We start from the raw sequence: 19,743 nt of genomic DNA, 5'->3' as shown, positions 1-19,743 counted from the left end.
TTTTTGTTAAAACAAATATAAAGAAAAAGGGGTAGGGGTGCATGCGCCCCATTTAATTTTGTAAACTCGCCCCCTCTTTACGGAATTCCTGGATCTGCCTGTTCAAAGTAATGTACTTAGACCCCCCCCCCCCGATTGGTACGAGTTATTGTATCGAAATGCAGCTTTAGAGAACGAGATTAGCGATCTAACTTTGTCACGATGTACGAGACCTATCCCTCGTGTTAACTATCATTCTGTTTGTATTTGATAGACCAGGGGGGTGTTTCGATCATGAAGCTGTTCGTAAAATTACGAACGTCTTAAGAACGACAGGTGATCAGTTCTTGTGCAGGACTATTGAAATTCTGTTAAGTATAGCGCACTAGAACTGATCACCAGTCGTTCTTAAGTCGTTCGTAACTTTAAGAACAGATTTATGACCCCCCCCCCCCTCCCTGTGTAATCTTTGTTTAATCATTAGGCATTGCTTACACTCAGTGTCGGTTCGTTGGAATTATTTCCCCTGTATTCTCGAAGCCATTGGCCTTGTTAGCCTAGTGTCTGACTTATGGACCTCAACTGTTTGCCGAATGTCGAGTTCATTAGACTCATTTGCCTATAGACACTATAGTGTCTAGTTGGTGGGCCTTTTGGTGTAGTGTCGAGCTCATGGGCTCATGACTCGTGAGATCTATGCCACACACACACACACACTCACACACACACACACACACACACACACACACACACACACTTACAGTCAAACCTGTATAAAGCAGCCACCCAAGGAAGACGAAAAAAAGTGGTCGTTGTAGACAGGTGATCACATAGACAGAGTCTTGAACATGCCTCTTGAACATGCCTTTTCTATAGGCGGGAATTGAGTTTAGTGTCTGTATAGCCAGAAGGCCGCTATGGACAAAAATGGTCGCTTTGGCAGGTTTGACTGTATAAGAAGGTTACGAGCTTTTGACTCTCCATATTTTTCTGCTCGTATGTGTAAGGGTCTGACAGAAGGAACATCATACCAAGTCAGTTCCGTGGTCGTCTTCGGAGTCATTCGCCATGTCCGTCGAAGTGGTTCAGGAGAACGTTGGGAAACTTCTGGAGGGACCTCACTGGGATGACGTCACAAACACGCTCCTCTACATAGATATCCTTGGCAACACAATTTACCGATACGACCCGTCCTCAGGAAAGAGCCAGAGCGTTAACATCGGTGAGAGTCAGAATTATACGTTTGTCACTTTTAACCCTTAGAGTACCGGATTCAGTCCACAAAATGAATTGCAAGATACCTGAGGGTTACAATTCGTTTTTCGGAAATGTTCGTTATTCCGAAGGTTCTTTAACCTGAAAATGAAATAAGATTCGTTTTCCGGAGGTTCGTTAATCTGATAATGTAAAAAATTCGTGATTCCAAAAATACATGTACGTTATGTCGTTTTCTTTGCCATGTATTTCATTTCCAGTGTATCAAGGAGTGAGTTGCTGTTCCGAAGAATACCACAAAAATTTATATTTATTTGTTTAATGAAAAGTGTACATTCCCTCGTCTCATTGGAAATCGATCTTTAGAGTGATATTACCCCCTGCCTCTTGCAGAAAGTTCAGTTACCTGCCCTTTCATTAGGCTGGATATATCATACTTCTTTTTTTTCTTTTTTTTTTACGTGGAATCATTTTAATGTTTTCTTCAAAACGTTCCATTACCGGGAGATCTCGAACTATTGCAGCCTTATTTCTAGACATGATCGAGCGTGAATTTGGTATACTTTTTTTTCTTTTATTTTTTTTTTTAGCAGATTGTGGGATTTTCCCTTAATTTGACTGACGTGATTTAGTGATATGTCTGCATTCTGGATTGTTGTTGATATGTCTGCATTCTGGATTGATTTTCCCTGATGCTGTTACCATGACGACAGGTAAGGCGGTTGGGTCTGTTGTGCCCACAGTGAGCGGGAAAACCCTTGCAGCTAGTGAGAGCCGAATCGGGTTCGTGGATTGGGAGAGTGGAGACGTCGAAGCGGTCGCCTCTGCAGACCTTCCACCATTCACCAGATTCAACGACGGAAAGTGTGATCCTGCCGGGAGATTTTGGGCAGGTGTGTTGGCGATTATTGTTGCCTGTTGTCAATTTTGACGATGAATGAGTACAAGCATACTGCAAAAAATCGGGTGTTAAATATGATATGAAACACCGAGCTGATATTAAATTTTCGGTGTTCATTTGTGGTGTTAAATCAACATCTCCGGGTGTCACTTCAAAATTATTCTAAGGTAGGTAATTAATTACTGGTTTTTTTTTTTCTTGTTGGTTTTGAACTTTAATAAGACGGACAAAAGCTTTCAGATAAAGTACATTGTATTTGATTTTTGAAAAAAAAAAGTTCTACACCACAGTAGTGCCAGTTGGTGTGGTCTCCTATTGAAGCTGGGCTGGTGGTATACCATTGACATTAACACCAGCAGTATCAAATCAAGAGCAAGTATACATGTAGTGTCACCGTTGAAATAACACCAGCGCTGTGTCCAAATATCACCAGCTACAGTGCCAAATTAACACCAGGAAGTGCCATGTAAATATTATTCAACACCATCAAAACATACGTTCTACACCAGGTCCTGTCGGTATGGTCCTCTACTGATCGGTGTTAGATTTAACACCCATGGTGTTACACCGCTCTTTCTACAGTTCAGACTAACAATGCTCACTATTGATAACAGATACGAATGGTGTCTCTGATTCAAATGATTATACTTTTCTATCGACACTGATCGATAACCTCGCATTCTGTTTGTAAGCCTGCTCATAAATAACCTAATATTACAAACAGAATTTAGTAATAATGGTTGCTTTCGACAACCTGTTCAGAAAGCTTGCCCGAAGTTTAACTCGTGTCGCAACAACTAATTCATGTAAAGTATTGAGATATATAGCTAAAGGTTTGGAGCAGGTGGAGATAGATATCAGACAAACGTTAGCGCAAAGGGACCACCAGCTGACAACAAACATGAACTCCTTTTTAATGCACTGTCACATAGCTCAACTCTACTTGATTTCTTTTTCTTTATTACTTTACCTGAAGAAGTCACATCAGAATTTTCAGTGTATTTAATGTTAAAGAGTCTCAAATAAGGAAAAATATTTTGAGTTCGTACGCCTTTAAAGCTCCCAAAAGGATTCATTTTACAGTTTGAGATTTCCAGACTGAATGAAGTTAATACAATGTCGCCTAAACATTTTTCACAACAAGGGAGGTTAATACCTTGACATTAGTTCTTACAATTTCAATCCTTATCTCATTGCCAAAATTTTGCCAAAGCCCTTATCGATTCCCAGTTTCAATTGGACAAATATTTCTTGTCTCGCTGCCGTAGTCATTTTGGAGTATTGTTGGAATGGGCAATGACCTTTTTTTAATGTTGTTTCAGGTACGATGGCATTCGGAGAAACGGGTTCTGGAGCTGCTGACTATCCACGACGGGGCTCCCTCTACTGTCTGGGTGTCGATAGTAAGCTAACTACCCATGTGCAAAATGTAAGTCATAGATAAATAGAAAGATAGATAGATAGAGAGATAGATAAATTGATAGATAGATAGACAGACAGATAGATAGATAGATAGATAAATAAATACAGATAGATAGATAGATAGATAGATAAATAGATCAATAGATAGATAGATAGATCAATAGATAGATAGATAGATAGATCAATAGATAGATAGATAGATAGATCAATAGATAGATAGATCAATAGATAGATCAATAGATAGATAGATATATAGATAGATAGACAGATAGATAGATAGATAGATAGATAGATATTATACAAATGGGTGGAGATAGAAGGTAAGAAAGGTGGAGTGTTGAGGTTGGGAATCTTCGATACTGCGACGGGCAAATTGATTTGCGGTAAGGAATCCTCAGTCACACTCTTTTGCTACATCTTCATCTTGTCCACCATTCAGGTGGCCATCTCGAACGGTCTGGCGTGGACAGCTGACCACTCGACCATGTACTACATCGACTCACTCTCGTTCGGTGTGGACGCGTTCGATTACGACATCAAGACTGGAAATATTAGTGAGTTTTTTCTTAGATCATGACAATGATGATGATAATGCAAAGGGGAAGAAGATGACGATAACGGTTACAATGGCGATGCTGATCAATGTTGATAATGATTCAATGGTGATATTAGTTTCTTACGGTGAGAAAGCTGTAATAATTTTCCTTTTTTGACAAGTATATAGTTCTGTTATCAATGTCAAGGTTAAATGAATACTTAATCTATTACAATCTCCTGTTTTCTTATACTTTGTTTTGACTAAGTATCATCATGTCTATAATATTTGATACAGTTCCGGTATCAGGACGTACTTTGATTATTGTATCTATCCTACAGTCCTATTTCACTCCCAGCTAAACTTTCTTTTACCCATTACACGCAAATAGGGAAGACAAATCATGCAAATCTTGAATTGTTATTTTTTCTTGAATTTTGAAAATAATACATTTCAGATTGCAGAGATGATTAATTTGCACGTAGTCATGATTCGTTAAATGGATGTCTCCTTGTATTTTTCCAAATGAAATAATGATATTCTTCCACACATAACTCCGTGCTCAGGTAACCGTCGACGGGTCAGTCACCATTCCCGAGTCGACTGGATTCCCGGACGGTATGTGTATCGACAGCGAGGACATGCTCTGGGTGGCCGTTTTCCGTAGCGGTAGTGTGATTCGCTATAACCCCAGAACAGGTTGGTATCTCGGGTGATAGTTTCAGTTTGGCATTGACTAAATGTCAGTAGGAAATAGTTAGTATCTCACTGGTGATAAATTCAGTTTGGCATACACTGAATGCCAGCAGAAGTAAGTAACATGTTATATCAGGGAGAAAACCGATAATTATTTCACCTGTCTCGGGAAGGGAAGGCAGCGGGAAGAGGAATAAGTTCGTATTTTTGTTATTTGGACTCAATCCTGAACAGCATGATTGTAATAAATCCGTGTACCAAGTTTCAGCTTAAACTACTAAGTTATTACAGGGATGGTGTCGTACTGGTGGCAATAAGGATTGGGCTTTTAACGTTTTGTAATATACCAAGAACCAAATTAAGAAATAGTTACACAGCATACCATTCTAAGAGGAATTCCAAGTTTGTTACATGCAAATCGGTTTTGGATTGGCTAAGACATCCAAAAACAAATTAAAACAAAGCCATCCGAATAAAAGGAGGGTTCTACCTTTAATCTGAATTACTCTGTTTTGGATACCTCAGCCATTTCAAAACTTATTTTGCATCAGATAAACGTTGAAGCCCTCTTGGAATTACATGCTCTTTTATAATTATTTCATAAGAATTTTCTCTTTACCTCACCCCCCCCCCCCCCCAAAAAAAAAAAAGTGTAAGAAAGTATAAGAACAATCAAAACTGACAAAAATTTCTTTTGTCATCCTAATAATAATAATGAGTATTTTTTAAATCATTAAAAGTTTGTGTTTTCAGCCAAATTTGTATAGAATGTTAAGATCTTCCTCATGCCTTGGTGACCTTTCCAGATAACTGAATGTAGACATTGTCTCGTTTTGTTTCCGCCCTTTCTTTGTCATGCCTATCTTTAGTTTTGTTTTCTGTCTGTTCCGTCCCTGCTTTTATCCTTGTACTTGTCAGAGTCCTTTTTTATTTTCCGATAATGTCGCCTGATATCAGGATATCAAAATTTTATACATGAAGACCTTGACGGATCTTGAGATGCCCTTAAAACCTTCTACGGGAATTCACAAATTTTACAAGCTGTGCTTTTCTTGTGAATTCCTCTTTTCCATGAACAGTTATATAAAATTAAGATTGCATTGCTTACTTGTTTATTTATCCAAACCAGAGTTGATATCATTGTAATAATTGTATTCATGTTTTGTTGAAACTTGCGTGATTCAAAGTTCTTTTTAAAATTATGTGCTCATGTAAGCGTTATGTATATTACTTTGTATTACTTTATATGGAAATAAAATCATTTCGAATTGAATTTGAATTAAATTGAATATTGAAAGCTGAGAATTACAATTTGAAGGCTTGATCTTCACCTAGAAAAATAATAATCCAAAGTGTCATCTAGCTGTATTTTTGGTGGCTTTTATGATGGGAAATCACATTTGTGATTTTCGATCTGCCAGGTGAAAAACTTCGTACCGTCAACCTGCCAGTCACCATCATCACAAGCTGCTGCTGGGGCGGGGCCGGGCTCGACGAACTCTACGTGACCACGGGTAAAGTGACTCTCACCGAGGAAGAGCTGAAGAAACAGGACAAGGCGGGGTCTCTCTTCCGGGTCACGGGGTTAGGGGTCAAAGGGGTTAAGGGTCAACCGTACAAGGATGTGTAATGTCAATGGCAATGTGGATGGGCACGTGTGGGTTAAAAGTCTGATAAGTTAAACTGCCAAATAAACTAATATTTTCGAAAAAGACTCATGCTATTTCTAACTTGTAGACAATCGTTTTTGTAAACAATCTCTTACAAATTTACTAGCGTGAAACCAATAATTGATTAAGGACCAACTGAAAAAGAAAACTCATGATTTTTTTATTTTCAAAAAATCAAATCACTTTACTACCTTCATGCATCTTCCATATACACAAAAAGAGGAAACGAACAGAGAGAGATTGAAAGAGATAAATACTGTAAATTTGATAATACTTCACAAACCTGTGAGAAATCTCAAGAACTTTGGGTGCATTTACTCAAGTGCTTAGATATTCCCTAATCCTCCCGCGAAAGAGTAATTAGCAATTTAAAAGCTTTCGAAAGAACATTACATCAAAATTTGAGTTAGCATGGATATGACGTATAATTTGCCTCTGTGGTGCACGGTGCTATTTTATACAATTCCTTATACACACGTACATGATATAGGCCTATACCAGTACTGCAATAACTTGAATAAGTTATGCGTCACTGCATGCATGGTTTTCACCTTTTTTCGTTGCATTTTGTGTTAGGCAAATTTTCATCTCTCTCACTTTCTCTCTCGCTCTTTGTTTGTTCTTTTTTATTTAGCTTGTGTCATACATGTTGAAATGTACTTTATTTTGCATTTTTTTTAATTTGATTTAAGTGACTTGTTCATTGTTGTGTTGTGCTTTTTTTTTTTCTTGATGATTGTCACATTATATTCATGTCTTCTCTGAAAAAAAAAGCATCTTATCCCGTGATGAATAAAATCAAATATACAAACAAACAATACTTCGTTGCAAGAGTTTTTCTTTGATCCAATATACATAGCCAAGATTGCGTCTGATTACAAAGTCGTTATGCTGTGATTCAAGTAACATTATCTACGTACAAGTGGGGGGGGGGGGGGGGGGGGGGGGGGGGGGCGAGATGGCTTATGTGACTTCAACGCTAATTTACTTATCCTATAATAGCTTCTTGTGTTTTACATGCGTTTATTTCCGACATTATGTTTTGCACATTGCAATGTATATAGAAATAAAGCGTTGAAAGCTGTCGTTTTCAATCAAATGCAGTCGTTTTGGGGATAAAGTGGTTGTCTACAAATTACAACGGGTTCTTGAATTATAATGGAACTTAATTTGGACTTAATCCATGCCTACTTCATGACCATTAAAGAGTTAATACATTAAACTATTCGTTCTAGGCGATATCCTATGGCTGTAGCAATGGCGTGGTTACATAGTAATATATGTACGATGAGAAAATGGATAGTACAAGCGTATCCAATGTCATGATGTTCCACAGCAATGTATTCATGTAGGGTAGTTTTAGGGTCTCTTCCTTCCGACCTCTGATAAAACATTTCTGAAAGCTCGGGGGGGGGGGGGGTGGATGACCTAACTATAGTGCAGAAGCACAAAGCTCTTTATAGTGAAGGTGAAATGGGAGAAACATTATACTAAGGGAACGACTTGTGATGCAGTCTATATCCCTTACATATGTAATATTAATTTAGATCCATTCCTATAAATATCCGGTCATCTGAATTTGATAAATTTTGAATTTTTGAAGTGATAAACATGGCGTAAAAGGGCAATTACCGTATTGGCACCAATGAAGAATGACCGCCACAGGGTTTCGCCTTTCTTCATATCTTAATAAAACCAATTGTGCTGTACGCTGGAAATTCAGAGTGGTTTTTCAAACATTTCTGGAGGAAAGAAATTATGACAACGGGTATGATATAACATGTATGTACCTAATACAAACGTATTGCATCACATATTATTATGATATAAAAGAATTTATCAACTCAAAAACTCATAATCATATTCCCGTTGATCTTACTTCATTAAGTACAGATGTAATTATACATATTTTTTGTATATTACCCGAAATGTGTCTCTGACTGAAGCGATTTCAGTTTCAAGAAAAGACAAAAAACAAAAATGCCCCCAAACAAACAAACAAACAAACAAACAAACTGCCAACTATTGACATATCTACCCTAATTTCTGGTTACGTAATAGCCACGTGCATGGCATGCTTTTCACATGTTTATTGTTCATTCTTTATTGAACAACATCACCACAAAATACGGTGCTACTGTTGTTGGATTAAGAAGAAAATTCAGAAGATGCTTCCACCCAACTTTTCGACAATAATAGATGAGTCTGGTTGAAAGGTTTTGTAGGACGGCGTGGATGAATAGAATGAGAAACAGATAGTGATGGGACAGAGGGCACAGGGGATAGAAGCATTGAGGCATGAATAAGAGAACGATGAGATAAAAGAAGGCAAGATAGACACGAGGGTAGAAGTAACTCCATGCTGAGAGGAAATTTCACCTGAGCGCTTCAGCTTCACGTCTGAAGCGGTTTTGTGTAAACAGCTTCTTTATGCTTAATGCGAATTAGCATTGCGATCAAAAAGCTTTTTGTGGGTTATCACGTTGTATTGAAGCCTGCCGCGTCAAACGACAAAACATTCTGTACACCGAAGACCTACTCAGGAGCTACTGGGTGGGATCAAGGAGGTATCTTCTTGGTTAGATCAGGCTCTACGCCACTTACACTGAAGGCCACGACACTTGTTGTAGATTGGTAATTGGTGACCGCAGTGTACATCCTCTTTGAAGTTCAGTCGGTACGTATAATTATTCGTGCATGATAGGAATTCTTGACAGTTCCAATATTTTTGGCAGCAATAATTTTGTGTGCATGAAACAGCTCAGGCGAACAAAAATCAGTTCGAAATTGTACCTTTTTAACCGTGTAAAATACTTCTCAAGAAGACACAGAAGTACGTATATATGTATATATATATATATATATAGAGAGAGAGAGAGAGAGAGAGAGAGAGAGAGAGAGATATCAAGTGTAAAAACAGTCGTACGACTGTTTTTACACTTGATATCTATTTACTACACACCGACGCAGAACTTTCATAATTTGATTATATATATATATATATATATATATATATATACATATAGCCATGTAGCCATATAGCCATATAATCTGAAAGATTTGTGCTAAACCTGACGAACAAAGTAATGCACACTTGTGTGCAAAATGGCGGATTATAAACTTTTTATGGCATAGGACCCTATAAATACACTGATATTCCTTTGTTTGTCAGTCCTGGGGTATTAGTAAGAAGACTTGAGGAAAATTGAAGGATTTGTTCCGTACATATTCCACCAAGATCCTTTCACGATTTTATCATTTCGTCTGAAATACAGGGGAGACTTGTACAAAAATCTAGAAACTCTTGTTTGATCTCCATATTATATCCAAACTATATGGAAGAGCGGCTTCGTACGTAGAGCGGGATACAGAGCCCCAACGCCAGTGACATGCTAAGCATTCAATTGCCATGCTACGGAACCTTGCACATTTTATTTGGACAAAACGTTACAAGGATTCCGCTCTTATACACACCTCTCTGATCAAACTTATTCGCTCTCTGTACACATCGCGAATATAGTAGGACCTACATAATTGTACAGAAGAATGCACAGGACATTATTTATCCAATTACCGTTCCTGATGTGAGGTCTGATTTTTAACATACCTTGAAGGTAATGTAGGCCTACTTATTCCTTCCCCTCGATTGGTACGAGTTAATTAATTCGAAATGCAGCTTTAGAGAACTGGATTAGCTATCTGACTGTTCACACTGCGGTATGAGGCCTATATTCTTCGTGTCAAGTAAAGACCGTTCTGTTTGTATTTACCTGTGTAATCTTTGTTTAGTCATTAGGCATTGTATCATAAGTGTTGGTTTCGTTGGCCTTTTTTTTTTTTTTTTTGCCTATATTCTCAAACTCATTGGCCTTGTGTGCCTATATAATATACTATTAGTGTCGGACTTATGGACCTCGATTATATGCCTAATGTCGAGCTGGAACGTTTTTTGTGTAGTTTTGAGCTCATGGGCTCATGACTCATGGGCTGTATGCAAAACACACACACACACACACACACTCACACACACACACACGCACACGCACCAACACACAAACCCACGCTTACAGTCAAACCTGTATACTAGTATAGCAGCCACCTAAGGAAGACGAAAAAAGTGGTCGTTGTAGACAGGTGACCACGTAGACAGGGTCTTGAACATGCCTTTTCTATTGGCGAGAATTGAGCTTAGTGTTTGTATAGGCAAGAGTCCGCTATGGACAAATATAATAGTCGCTATGGCAGGTTTAACTGTATATGAATCAGAAGGTAACGAATTTTTAACGCTTCGTATTTTCTGCTCTTTCTATAGGTTAGACAGAATCAAGGAACACCACAATAATTTATATAAGTCAATTCCGTGATCGTCGTCGGATTCATTCGTCATGTCCGTCGAGGTGGTTCAGGAGAACGTTGGGCAAGTTCTGGAGGGACCTCACTGGGATGACGTCACAAACACGCTCCTCTACATAGATATCCTTGGCAACACAATCTACCGATACGACCCATCCTCGGGAGAGAGACAGAGTGTTAACATCGGTGAGAGTTAAGCCCGCCGCACACTACACGATTTTGCCCTGATTCACCGGTTTTAAGACCTTAAGACTAGAAGTGTGACGTCACAGGCTTGCCATTTTCTAGTCGTACGACTGGGTCCTAGCGCCAGTCGTAGAGATTTGACATGTTGAATTTCTACGACCAGTCGTGAGCTTTCAGCCATTCACAATGCAGCAAAATGCAAGCGCACGCAGTGTGTACTGCGCGCGCTTTACAGTCGTAAGCCTACTCGGTCGTATAGTGTGCGGTGTCCGGTCGTACGACTGGTCTTAAGACCCAGCTTGGCATAAGACTTTAAGACCAGTCGGATCGTGTAGTGTGCGGTGGCCTTAAGACTACAAGTGTGACGTCACAGTCTTGCCATGTTCTAGTCGTACGACTGGGTCTTAGCGCCAGTCGTGGAGATTTGACCTGTTGAATTTCTACGACCGGTCGTAGGCTTTCAGCCATTCACAATGCAGTAAAATGCAAGCGCACGCAGTGCGCGCTGCGCGCGCTTTACAGTCGTAAGCCTACTCGTAAGGTTCGGTCGTATAGTGTGCGGTGTCCGGTCGTTGGCTTAAGACTTTAAAGGACAAGTTCACCTTCAAATACATGTGGAGTGAGTGAAGGCAACAATATTAGTAGAACACGTCAGTGAAAGTTTGGGGAAAATCCGACAATCGGTTCAAAAGTTATGAGTTTTTAAAGTATCTGTGCAATCACCGCTGGAGGAGAAGACTACTACAGTGTATGATGTCACATGCGTACAACAATATAAGGAAAATAAAAAGAGAATTTCACAAAACTTGACTTTTTGAATAAAGTGCACATTTCTTCGACATGTTACTGACTTATGATAGGGATAATATTATTTCCCCTGACATCTGAAAGAGAGAAGTCGAGTGCTCTTTTATAATGTGAGAAAAGTGAGAATATCTTGAATTTTCTTTATACTTTCTTTATATAGTTGTACTCATATGACATCACAAGCTATAATAGTCTTCTAATCCAGCCGTGACTAAGCAGAAACCTCAAAAATTCAAAACTTTTGAATGGATTGTCCAATTTTCCTCAAACTCTCATTGATGTGTTCTACTAATATTGCTGCATTCACTCAACCCACATGTCTATGAAGGTGAACTTGTCCTTTAAGACCAGTCTGATCGTGTAGTGTGCGGTGGCCTTTAGAATTATGCGTGTTTGTCACTGTTACCCTTAGAGTGCCAGGAGCCCGTTGCATAAAAGTTACAATTATGATAACTTTGCCATCAATTATGGTAACTTTGCCATCCGATGGTAACTACCATGGCAACAATACTCCACAGCGAATCAAAATCAAGAATTCCACGGAAGTTACCATTGAATGGCAAAGTTACCGCATTTGTAACTTTTATGCAACGGGCCCCAGATTCGAGTTATGTAGGCTCCGAGGAATTGCAGGATATCGGAGAATGGCAATTTGTTATTCGGAAATGTTCGTTATTCCGAAGGTTCTTTAATCTGAAAATGAAATAATATTCGTTTTCCCGAGGTTCGGTAATCCGATAATGGGATAAAATTTGTTATTCCGAAGATACATGTAACGTTATATTCTTTTCTTTGACATGTTTTTTTTTTTTATACCCAGTGAATCATGGAGTGAGTTGCTGTTCTGAAGAATATCATAAAAAAAAAATAATTTATTTGTTTAATGAAAAGCATACATTCCCACGCCTCATTTGTAATCAATCTTAGCAGTGATAAGTTCCCCCTGGCTCCTGCAGAAAGTGAGCCAACTGCTCTTTTATTTCGCTAGAAACTGATAATACATTGTAAGTGGAATACTTTATAAGGGAAATCGATTCCGAATATAAATTAATCTGATAAGAAAGAGTAAAATATTACGAGTCCAACGGTAAAATTTTGATCGAAATCGGGTGAAAAATAAGGAAGTTATGAAATTTTGAAGTGCGCTAATTTTCAGGAAACAGTTCTTGAACGGTCAATATGCAAGTGACAAAGTGAGCATGTCATACCCTCACATCTTACCGTAAAGTTTGTTCATGAAATTTTTCAATTCAGTTTTTTATTCAAACGCAATTATGTCTAAGCCTCAAATCCTGGTATATCTAACTGATCACTATACTCTGAAGTTTTTCAACCAGGAATAGCCTCATGTTTCAGACTTCAACGACAGAAACATTGGTTTGTTTTCGTCATTTTTTTTTTTGGTTTGTCCATGATCAATGGAAAATTGTAAGGTTTTATTTAAATGGTAAGCTCACTCATTTGCATAATAACATCCACTGTACAAGAACTGTTTTGTAGTAAGTAGCAAAAGTTCAAAGTGTCATAACTTTCTAATTTTTCGTCCGATTTCAGTCAAATTTTTGCCGTTGAACTTTTAAGATTTTACTCTTTTTTTCAGACTAACTTATTTTTTTTTTTTAGTTGATATCCCTTTTAAATGTTTTCTTTGAAACGTTCCATAACCGGGACATCACGAACCTTATCATCCAGGAATGGCCTCGCGTAAATTATTATTTTGTTTTTAACAGATTATCAGATTTTTCCAAACTTGTTTGACATGTCCTGTTGATATGCATTCTGGGTTGATTCCCCCACTCTGTTACCATGACGATAGGTAAGGCGCTTGGGGCCGTTGTCCCCACAGTGAGCGGGAAAACCCTTGCAGCTAGCGAGAGCCGAATTGGGTTCGTGGACTGGGAGAATGGACACTTCGAAACGGTCGCCTCTGCAGACCTTCCACCATCTACAAAATTCAACGACGGAAAGTGTGATTCTGCCGGGAGATTTTGGGCAGGTATATGTACAGTGCACTCCCGTTACGAACACTTTTATAACGAAATTCCGATTACAACGAAATAAAAATTCAGGCTGTTTATTATCCTCGCTATGTATTCTTATTGTTTATTAATATGCTAGGTTGTAACGAATTTCGATATAACGAAAGAAAACAGCCGGTCCCGAGCACTTCGTTATAATGGGAGTCCACTGTATACCTGATTAATTTTTACTTTGGCCCTCTTTCAATTTTGACGGTGCGTGGGGTACTAACAGACTGACAATGCTCACTATTAATAGCACATACGAATAGTGTCGCTGATCCAAATGATTATATTTTTTTTATCGATAACCCCGCATTTTGTTTGTAAACCTGCTGGTAAGCAACCTACAAACAACCTAATAATGGTTCCTTTCGACAACCTGTTGAGACAGCTTGCCCGAAGCTTAACCAGAGTGTCGCAACAACTAATTCATGTAACGTATTGAAATATTAAATATTTATCGAAAGGTTTGGAGCAGGTGGGGATAAATATCGGACAAACGTTTGCGCAAAGGAACTTCAAGCTGACAACAAACATGAAGAGCGTTTTGTTGCACTCTCACATAGCTCAACTCTAATTGATTTCTTCTTTATTTTATCACTTACCTGAAGGAGTAACAACGGAACTTCCAGTGTAAAGAATGTTAAAGGAATGGTACAGTACTGGTGGAGATGAGAATTGGGCTTTTAACTTTTTGTGAGATACCAAGAAAACACTAATGAAATAGTACAGGGCATACCATTTTAAGAGGAATTCAAAGTTTATTTGATGAGAATCGGGTTTGGAATGACTGAAACATCCAAAACAAAGTAAAATAAAAAGATCGTAATAAAAGTGTGGGTCCCACACTTTACTATAATCGCTCTGTCTTCGATATCTCAGCCATTTCAAAACCAATTTCATCTATTAAGCGTTGAATTCCTCATGGAATTACATGCTCTTTCATATTTTATCGGAGGTTTCTCATTATCTCACCAAAAAATGTCAGAAACCTGAAATTAGGTGTCAACCAAAACTATAAGATCCCTTTAAAGGGTCTCAGTCAAAGAAAAATATCTTTGAATTTGTACGCCTTTAAAGCTCCCAAAAGGATTCCTTTTACAGTTTTAACTTTCCAGATTGAATGAAATTAATACAGTGCCTCGTATAACGCGAACGCGCGTAATGGCCCACTCATTTTCAAAACAGCCGACGTTAATACCTTGACATTCTTAGATTTTCAATCCTTTTCTCATTGCCAAAATTTTGCTTAAGCCCTTATTGATTCCCAATTTCAATTGGATAAATATTTTCTTGTCTCACTGCCATAGACATTGTAGAGTTTTGTAGGAACCGTCCGGGTAATGACTTTGTTTTTAAATGCTCTTTCAGGTACGATGGCATTTGGAGAAAAGGCTTCTGGAGCTGGCTATCCACGACGGGGCTCCCTCTACTGTCTTGGTGTCGATAGTAAGCTAACTACCCACGTGCAAAATGTAAGTTATTAACTTCCTCTGGGAGCGGGATCGATATAGGGCCAGAGACTGCATATCAAGGAAAATGGTGCTCTAAATAGTATCTTTAATGTAGTATATAGCTGGTTAGACTTACAGTCTCGACCAGCTGCCCCTAGTACAGTTATCTGCTGTTGTCTCAAGTATAGGCTTGCAATCTCCCCCCCCCCTGCTCTCTCAAGTGTACTATCCTCATACAGTCACAGGTAAAGTATCCACCTGCAGTCTGTAGTAGGCCTACTAGCCTCCTACTGATGGATAGATAGATCATTATAGATAGATAGATAGATAGATAGATAGATAGATAGATATTTAGCTCCACATTATTTAAGGGAGCTACTTCAAATCTACACACCAGAGAGGAACCTTCGTTCAAAAAGTAAAGATTTATTTGTTATTCCAAACAGAAGAACCAAATTTTACGGAGAACGAACATTTGCTTTTAATGCCCATACCTAGGGAATAATTTACCTCAGAAATTAAGACAAATCACTGATATAGGTAGATTCAAGTCTGCCTTGAAAAGCATTTGTTTACAGTGTAAACAAACATGAAGCTCGGTACCATCACTGTAATTGGAATTGTATATTTTCGTATATATCTTTTCAGTTTTTGAGCGCATACGGACATTATTAATTTGTGTTATGCGCTATGTAAGCACTGTCAATTATTATTATTGATTTATCATTATTATTATTATTATTATTTTTATTATTATTATTATTATAGATAGATAGAAAGATAAATAGATAGAAGATTAGATAGACAGATAGATAGATAGATAGATAGATATACAAATGGGTGGAGATAGAAGGAAAGATAGGTGGAGTGTTGAGGTTGGGAATCTTCGATACTGCGACGGGCACATTGATTTGCGTAACGAATCCTTTCACACTCTAATGCTACATTTTTCATCTTGTCCACCTTGCAGGTGGCCATCTCGAACGGTCTGGCGTGGACAGCTGACTACTCGACCATGTACTACATCGACTCACTCTCGTCCGGTGTGGACGCGTTCGATTACGACATCAAGACGGGAGATATTAGTAAGTTGTTTTCTCCTTTAATAGATCATGACAATGATCATGACAATGATCATGATGAAAATGGCAATGATGATGATTATAATGCAGTGTGGAAGTGATGATGACGATGACGGTTACGATGGTGACGTTGATGTTGATAATGAATAAGTGGTGATGTTATACTTTCTTGTGGTTAGAAAGCTGTAATGATTTTCCTTTTTTGACAAGTACATGGTTCTGTTATCAATGTGAAGGTGAAATGAATACTTCGTCTCCTACACTCTCCCGTTTTCTTATAATTTGTTTTGACTTGGTATCATTACGTTTATTTGATACATTTTCACTTCCAGGACGTACTCACAATATTATTTCTGTCTTACTGCCCCATTTCACTCCCGAGGGAACTTTCTTTTACCCAACACGCACCCAGGGAATGCAAACAATTCAAAATAAAATGATAAATCTATAAATGTTGAAAATGACACATTTATCTATGCAGAAATGATGAATATGCACGTTGTCATGATTTCTTAAGTGGATGTTTCCTTGTACTTTTCCCAATGAAATGATGAAGTTCTTTCTAACACACTGCCGTGCTCAGGTAATCGTCGACGGGTCATCACCATTCCCCAGTCGACTGGGTACCCGGACGGTATGTGTATCGACAGCGAAGACATGCTCTGGGTGGCCGTTTTCCGTAGCGGTAGTGTGATTCGGTATAACCCCAGAACTGGTTAGTATCTCACTGTTAATAAATTCAATCTGGCATACACTGAATGCCAGCAGAATTGAATAACATGAAATATCAGGGAGAAATTTGTGAATTATTTCACCAGTCACGGGAATGCGGGTGCTGTTCGTTATTCCGAAGGTTCGCTATTCCGAAGGTTCGTTATTCCGAAGGGTCGTTAATCCGAAACACGCAAATTCCCTATACCTAGAGGTTCGTTAATCCGAAAATGAAAAAGGGTTCGTTAATCCGAAAATTTGTGGCGTTATTCCGAAGGTTCGTTACTCCGAAGATTGGTTAATCCGAAAATGAAATTCGGAACAATGAACCTTCGGAATAACGAATCTTAGGAATAAACAGCCTTCGGAATAACAAACCTTCGGAATAACGAGCTGTAACCGGGAATGCAAGGCAGCGAAAAGAGAAGGGTAAAGTTTGTCTTTTGTAATATTTTGACTCAATCATTAAACTATTTTTATTTATTGAACATGAGGATTTGGCATTTAACGTTTTGCAAGAGACCAAAAACCAAAACTATGAAATAATACAGAGCATACCATTCTAAGACGGATTCCAAGTTTGTTAGATGTAAATCGGTTTCGGAATGGCTGAGACATCCAAAAACAAAGAGAAACAAAGCGATCCGAGTAACAGGAGGGTTCCACTTTTAATCTGAATTGCTCTGTTTTGGATACCTCAGCTATATCAAAAACTAATTTTCGTCAAAGACGCGTTGATTCCCTCTTGGAATTACATGCTCTCTCATATTTAAGAAGAAGCTTCTCATTACCTCACCAAAAAAATGTAAGAAATCTGAAGTTAGGTCTCAACCAAAAGTAGCGATCCCTTTAATAGTTATCATCGAAATGCCCCTTTTGTTCCATGTTTATTGAAGGTTAGTTAGTCAGTGCAGTTGAATTATTGGAACCCTTACTTCAAAGCCCATATCTTAAAAAAGTAAAATGTTTGATTTTGCGTCATTTCTTTTAGTAGGCTAGGAAATTTCTAATTTCGATCAGTCACGCATTCCTACTAATAATTCAAAGCTGAGAATTACTACTTGAATTAAGGCTTGATCTTTTGAAATATAATAATCAAAAGTGTCATCTAACGGTCTTTTTGGTGACTTTTGTAATGGGCAATCACATGTTTGTGATTTTCTACCTCCCAGGTGAAAAACTTCGTTCCGTCAACCTGCCAGTCACCACGATCACAAGCTGCTGCTGGGGCGGGGCCGGGCTCGACGAACTCTTCGTGACCACAGGTAAAGCGACTCTCACCGAGGAGGAGCTGAAGAAACAGGACAAGGCGGGGTCCCTTTTCCGGGTCACGGGGTTAGGGGTCAAAGGGGTTAAGGGTCAACCGTACAAGGATGTGTGATGTCTCACTGACAATTTTCAGCGGGCACACGTTTTAAGGATACTTTTATTTGAATGCCCGTTTGTTTTAGTATTTCCTCACAAGCACACACACACACACACATGTTCTACGCATGAAAGTGTATTGGTATTATATCATGTATGTAGCACACACAGGCTGTATTACATAAGCATCTAAAACTAGGGTTATGCGTCATGCAAAAAGTGTGTGGGTGTATGTGTGTGTGTGTGTGTGTGTGTGCGTTGTATGTGTGTGTGTGTGGTGAATGACTGCATAAAATCGATGTTTTGTCTAGATACGGAGCTGGAGCTTATATCGCAAATCTGTTTAAACCATGGTTTGATTAATGTTCGAGTAGCATGTAATTATTATTGAGAGACTGCTTCTCGTCGTCGCGTAATGTCACACTCCTTGGTTATACATGTACTACTTTAAACGACTGTAGTACTGCAATGCCTCAGTCGCTGGTATGAGCTATTAAAACTGATTGGGATCGATTGCACAAAGAGCAGATTGCTGCATCCAGACCATGTAGACTTTTGTGTTCCATGTTCGTTCATGTGCCAATTTTATCCGACTGAATCGTCAACTCCACTGGGTTCCAGTCAAGGATATAATCTCAACCAAACTTCTTCTATTGGTCTACAAAATGGTCGGCAACAAAGCACCAGAGTACATCGATGAGTGTCACATGCATCACTCCCAATCAAGATACACTCGTATCAACGTCAGTAGCTTTCGTGCAAGCGTCTAACAAAATATTAGGAGGTGATGCAGATTTCTATACTGCTCTAAAACTATGGAACAGGCTCCTTAATCGTCTCGCATCTCCATCGCCAATCTATTCAATCTCAGTTTCAAAGCGCTTCATTTCTGAGACCCCTTGCACTTGTTGAACTAGCACGGTCACTGCCTGATATACTTTGCACGTAACTTTGACGCCAATGCAGAACCAAGGATGAAAATCTCACAGCTCGTTGTATACAGTGGAAAAGTGGAAAAGACGCCACACGAATATATGAAGAGTTTGTTTGCAAAAACCGATAAGTCCATTTTTGAAGATTTTGAAGTACGGTCTCTGTCATAAAGTACAAAAATTATACCTTTTAAATGATATACAGGGCGTATGAAAAAAAAAGTTACACTTTTGAAAAAATTGTCTAAATTACACTTCAAAATATTTGGAGGATTTTTTTCATATGTATGGATACCCAATAGTCTCATCTATCAAGTGCAATCAACAAAACAATTTTTTTGTTCACGCTTGGCTGAACACTGACGCTCTTTGTCCAGAGTGTGAAAAATTGCGCCAAATTGAAAGATGGAAAAT

At 38.6% G+C, this 19,743-nt stretch overlaps 2 protein-coding genes across 2 annotated transcripts; both read left to right on the top strand.

The window, feature by feature from the left end:
• Nucleotides 1–1,038: 1,038 nt before the first annotated feature.
• On the top strand, nucleotides 1,039–6,663 carry LOC139742212 (regucalcin-like). Its single transcript, XM_071652788.1, is given in 7 exon segments — nucleotides 1,039–1,201; nucleotides 1,908–2,087; nucleotides 3,418–3,524; nucleotides 3,957–4,071; nucleotides 4,619–4,635; nucleotides 4,637–4,751; nucleotides 6,170–6,663. Coding segments are annotated over 7 exon segments (897 nt in total). The 5' UTR covers nucleotides 1,039–1,047; the 3' UTR covers nucleotides 6,379–6,663.
• Nucleotides 6,664–10,803: 4,140 nt separating this feature from the next.
• On the top strand, nucleotides 10,804–18,413 carry LOC139742211 (regucalcin-like). The gene is made up of 6 exons (XM_071652787.1): nucleotides 10,804–10,957; nucleotides 13,581–13,760; nucleotides 15,157–15,260; nucleotides 16,210–16,324; nucleotides 16,905–17,036; nucleotides 18,205–18,413. Exons 1-6 carry the CDS (start codon nucleotides 10,804–10,806, stop codon nucleotides 18,411–18,413), a joined length of 894 nt encoding a protein of 297 aa, XP_071508888.1.
• The last annotated feature ends 1,330 nt before the right edge of the window (nucleotides 18,414–19,743 follow it).

The sequence above is a fragment of the Diadema antillarum genome, unplaced genomic scaffold, assembly GCF_040938485.1.
Source record: "Diadema antillarum isolate AM-2024a unplaced genomic scaffold, OU_Dant_1.0 seq00000986_RagTag, whole genome shotgun sequence".
In the NCBI taxonomy this organism is placed as follows: Eukaryota; Metazoa; Echinodermata; class Echinoidea; order Diadematoida; family Diadematidae; genus Diadema; species Diadema antillarum.
Note: the sequence above shows the minus strand (reverse complement) of the source record. Positions and strands in the feature narration are given on the sequence as shown.

Coding starts and splice junctions, on each gene's coding strand:
- LOC139742211 (XM_071652787.1), top strand. CDS start 10,804: ATGTCCGTCGAGGTGGTTCAGGAGAACGTTGGGCAAGTTCTGGAGGGA. Junction 16,325..16,904: donor CATCAAGACGGGAGATATTA/GTAAGTTGTTTT, acceptor TGCCGTGCTCAG/GTAATCGTCGACGGGTCATC. Junction 17,037..18,204: donor TCGGTATAACCCCAGAACTG/GTTAGTATCTCA, acceptor TCTACCTCCCAG/GTGAAAAACTTCGTTCCGTC.